We start from the raw sequence: 4,155 nt of genomic DNA, 5'->3' as shown, positions 1-4,155 counted from the left end.
TCCTTGTATCATTCTTGTAACAGAATGACAGACGGTTCAATTAATAGCTTATCCATGGCCAAGTGTTTGGTACAAATTACACGAGATAATGCAAAACTGAGCTCTCATGTTTACATGTCTGATGACTGCTTAGCAATAAGACAATGATAATGAACTCTTCAAATCCTAAATGCAGCAATTGTAAGTGAGATACACCACAATGGGACTAAATTAATTCACCATGCTTATGCCAGAAACCACTTAAAATTTGCTCATTCTAGTGGGAAGGTCAAGCCGCTCCAAATTAAACTTCCATGGCAGATTCTCAAAAAAATTCCACAATTGGACCATTGTTTTGTCCATAACTTAAGAGAGAGAGAGAGAGAGGGGATAAGGTAAAGATTTTGAAATGATACTTACCTCTTATCCACAAGGTCAGTTTTATTTCCAACAAGGACAATGATGACATCACTGCCTCTCTCAGTGCGAACCTCCTCAATCCACTTTGAAGTGTTCAGGAAGGACTGTCTGCCTAAACCCCCAAAACAGCCAAAACAGTTAGATAACATGACACAATGCAACAACAGTATACATATCTGCCAAAAACAATTTGACATAGGCGGTTTGGATTAAAAGTAAAGTGAATGAATAACCCATGTGCTTGGTAAAATTATTTTCCCATAATATTTGATTTGACATCAGGCTACCAATAAAGAAAAAGGAGCTCCAAATCTCTATAATCAACCCTTCTGTGCTAAAATCTAACACACAGCAATGTATTAAGCTCAGACAGCTAAAAAGTAAAACAAAAGAAAAGGCATACTTGCAACATCAAACACAATCACAGCAACTGAAGAGTCCCTAATATAGCTTGGAATGAGACTCCTAAATCTCTCTTGTCCAGCAGTATCCCTACACAAACATACAAGAAGAGATAACCCTTCAATTAGCAATTCAGTAAATGTTGGGGAAATAAAAAAGTCATTCCACTAGTCTTACTTTCAAACAGCACATAGCTCAAAATGAATTTCTCTAACCTTAAGCAAGTGAGTTTCAAATTGTATTTAATTACTATGCAGTATAAAAATGCAAATCCCCCCCCCCCAAACACACACACACACACAACTTGCACCAAAATTGCTGACCCTTTTTGAGTTGACAATGAAATTTTTCCAATATCCTTAGCACAATCCAGAAATTGCAGACAACCACTCTACGCACCAACCAAAATTTGACATGCAAATCATGAAAATTAGTATGAAACTAAGATGAAAAGTGTTATCTCAAAGCTTCACCACCCTTCCTTAGTACGTGAACAATTATTACCAGGAATTTATTACATTAGCAGAGCAAGAATGACAAAGCAACAGAACCATACTAATTTCATACAATTGCACACATGTGCAGGGTTTTTCCCCCTTCTCTCAGTTAAAACCACTTACCAGAGCTGCAGTCGAACAGTTCGATCTTCAAGATACATTGTCTTAGACAGAAAATCAATGCCAATTGTAGCCTGAATAGATATTTAAGATACAAATAAGAACCCATTTTAGAAATTTCAGGTTTGGAGGAAAGAATGTGAAACAGAATGAAGACTTCTATTTTAAGCAGAAATAGCAGACTTCAGATTGTGATTAAAAAGGCATTTCTATAACTTCTTCATGAGCTCAATACAATGGCAACCAAAAAATGCTTTCAAAAGAAAACTTGCGAGTAGGTAAATATCAAAATAACAAAGCAATAAAAGTATTGAATATCTAAAAGTTACTGTCTTCACAACTTAGTTCAAGGTAAGGGAACACTTTCTGAAGGGCTACATGGATACAAAGACTTGCCGAAAACAAAGCAAAAGATAAAGAGGAAGGTTCACAAGAATAAACTATACCAAAGTTATTTTAGAAAGTCCTACAACCGTAGGAGGTTATTTCCCGCCCACAAACGACCCCCCCCCCGGGGGGCCTGGGGTGAGAGCTCAAACTACGCCACTGCAGAGAATGTCTCTGCCCTTAGTGTGCAATTAGGCGGTCTGTGGACTTTTGTTGCTCTTTTCTTTTATCTACTCAACCTACGAAACATTGAGTTGCTATACTATTTTTTAAGAGTTTAAGTGATGGAACTTGCTATGACATGCAAATACAAGCCACCAAAATTTACAATCTCAAGTAGCCAAGACTTGTTGAGAGTCTATCTTGATAAAGGTGTACACAAATTAGCATTCTGTATTTTGGATGTAACATGCTTTTCAATTCATACTTGGTCCCACATTCCTAGCTCCACGTAAAATTCTTGGTAACAAAAGGTATGCCATGGCTTCAGATGTTAGGTGATCTCCTAATTCCTAGCTTTACATCAACTTACATCAGAAAAGCACAAAAATGCTTTTACAACCCCATGAGTTTGAAAAAAAGGAGCAAAATAAAAATGATAAGAAATGAATGAAACCTATAAACAAGGTTGACAGCACCAGTCAGAATGTGCAGTCCAAATATTGTACAGCAAGAAAATGGCACCACAAAACAGAAGGGCAAAAAGGAACCAGGGAAGCACTGCCGAAAATAGTAATGAAGAGTCTAATAAGAACAAAGGTTATCACAACGTGCAGATGATGAATAAAAAGAAAATCAACTGCAATAATAAGAAGACAATGCATGGTGTTCACAAACTCGTACAAGCCTGACTCCATGCAGTCTCACAATAGACAGATAGCCGAAAACTGAAATGTTTGACACAAGCAGGCAAAGAATGGATATGTTGTATCTATGTCAAAAACTATTCCATAGCAGCCCCAAACCTGATAAAGTAAAGTCAGCATAAATAATTAATCTAATACAACCAGTGTAACTGCAATTGTGCAAATCTTCAATTCAAGCATAACTGCTCAAGTGCTTGTTAGACTATCTCATCAGGCCTCCTCAAAAAAATCCAAAGAGTGTAACAGAGTGCCAATTCATATCGTAGTAATGATTGTTGCCATTGAAATCCTGAATCACACATCTAACAGCTTTGAAGACTAAGAAAGTACGACCAAAATTATGATATTACTTCAAGACCACTTCTACCTACAAGATTATCGAAATTCCAGTAGACTTGGCAATTCATGCATTATATTTTAGCAGTCGGATCCGATAAAGTTCTAATAATCTAACAAAAAAACATAATATAACTAAACCAGATCACGTATAAAGCTAATAAAACACGAGATCATCACTTTAATCATCAATTCCTGAAGTAAAAGAAAACCTTAACCAAGACAAAATATAATGCACTGCTTAAATCAGATCCAAAGAAAAAATTGATATACATGATAAGTCAGTTATTTAGGGAGAAAATAATTAGTACCTGATAGGTGTTATCGAACTTATCGTACATGAATCGAGTGATAATACTGGTTTTGCCGACGGATTGATCCCCTAGGAAAACTAGCTTGTACTTAGCCAAAGCCGAAACCGGAGCCATCAGTCTGATCTATGAAATTAATTAACCGAATCGGAAGACAGAGAACGGATCAGACGAAAATTTTCCGACGACTGAAGTTTGAGATCTCGCCGGAAAATGATCGGAGAAATCTGGCGGGATTCTAAGCTATAGGTTGTAGTAGGGGTTTGATAATAGGGGGACTCGGGAAGAGAGGAATTGGAGAAACTGGGGGAAAAAATGCACGGAGAAAGAAATCTTTCAATTGGAAGCTTTTGGGCTAAACAGAAACAAATGGTAAGGTGTTCCACATGACTTGACGACCATTAACGTGCTGGATTTTTCCTTTCAATTTTCCTTTTTTTTTTTTCTAGCAAACTCGTTAATCAAATTAAAATTATTAACTAATATCAGGGGTTGATGTGTTTTCTAGGAAACTTCAAGATCTAATTTGTTATAATGAGTTTGTAAAATTTTAGAGTTTGTGTAACGAGCGTCCATATCCGTTAACGTATATTTCAAATGTCATATTTTTAAAATTGTAAAATTAATTAAAGAAAGTAAATAAATACAATAGATGATAAATAAGATTAAATAGAGAAAGTATATAAACGTATGAGAAGATAATGATTGTTAGTATGTTTATATTAGATGGTACGTCAGGTAGGGATGTACGCGAGCCGAGCTACTCGCGAGTAGCTTGGTCAACGGCTTGGCTCGAATTCGAGTTGACCGAGTTCGAGTCGAGTTTCGAGTAGCTCG

At 36.4% G+C, this 4,155-nt stretch overlaps 1 protein-coding gene across 1 annotated transcript; it reads right to left on the bottom strand.

The window, feature by feature from the left end:
• Positions 1 to 371: 371 nt before the first annotated feature.
• Positions 372 to 3,692, bottom strand: LOC113761781 (ras-related protein RABH1b-like). Its single transcript, XM_027304911.1, has 4 exons — positions 3,319 to 3,692; positions 1,422 to 1,492; positions 803 to 891; positions 372 to 511 (listed from the first exon to the last, which is right to left on the bottom strand). The coding sequence occupies exons 1-4, from the start codon at positions 3,433 to 3,435 to the stop codon at positions 396 to 398; spliced, it is 393 nt and encodes a 130-aa protein (XP_027160712.1). The 5' UTR covers positions 3,436 to 3,692; the 3' UTR covers positions 372 to 395.
• Between the last annotated feature and the right edge of the window lie 463 nt (positions 3,693 to 4,155).

This window comes from Coffea eugenioides, chromosome 2 (assembly GCF_003713205.1).
Source record: "Coffea eugenioides isolate CCC68of chromosome 2, Ceug_1.0, whole genome shotgun sequence".
In the NCBI taxonomy this organism is placed as follows: Eukaryota; Viridiplantae; Streptophyta; class Magnoliopsida; order Gentianales; family Rubiaceae; genus Coffea; species Coffea eugenioides.
Note: the sequence above shows the minus strand (reverse complement) of the source record. Positions and strands in the feature narration are given on the sequence as shown.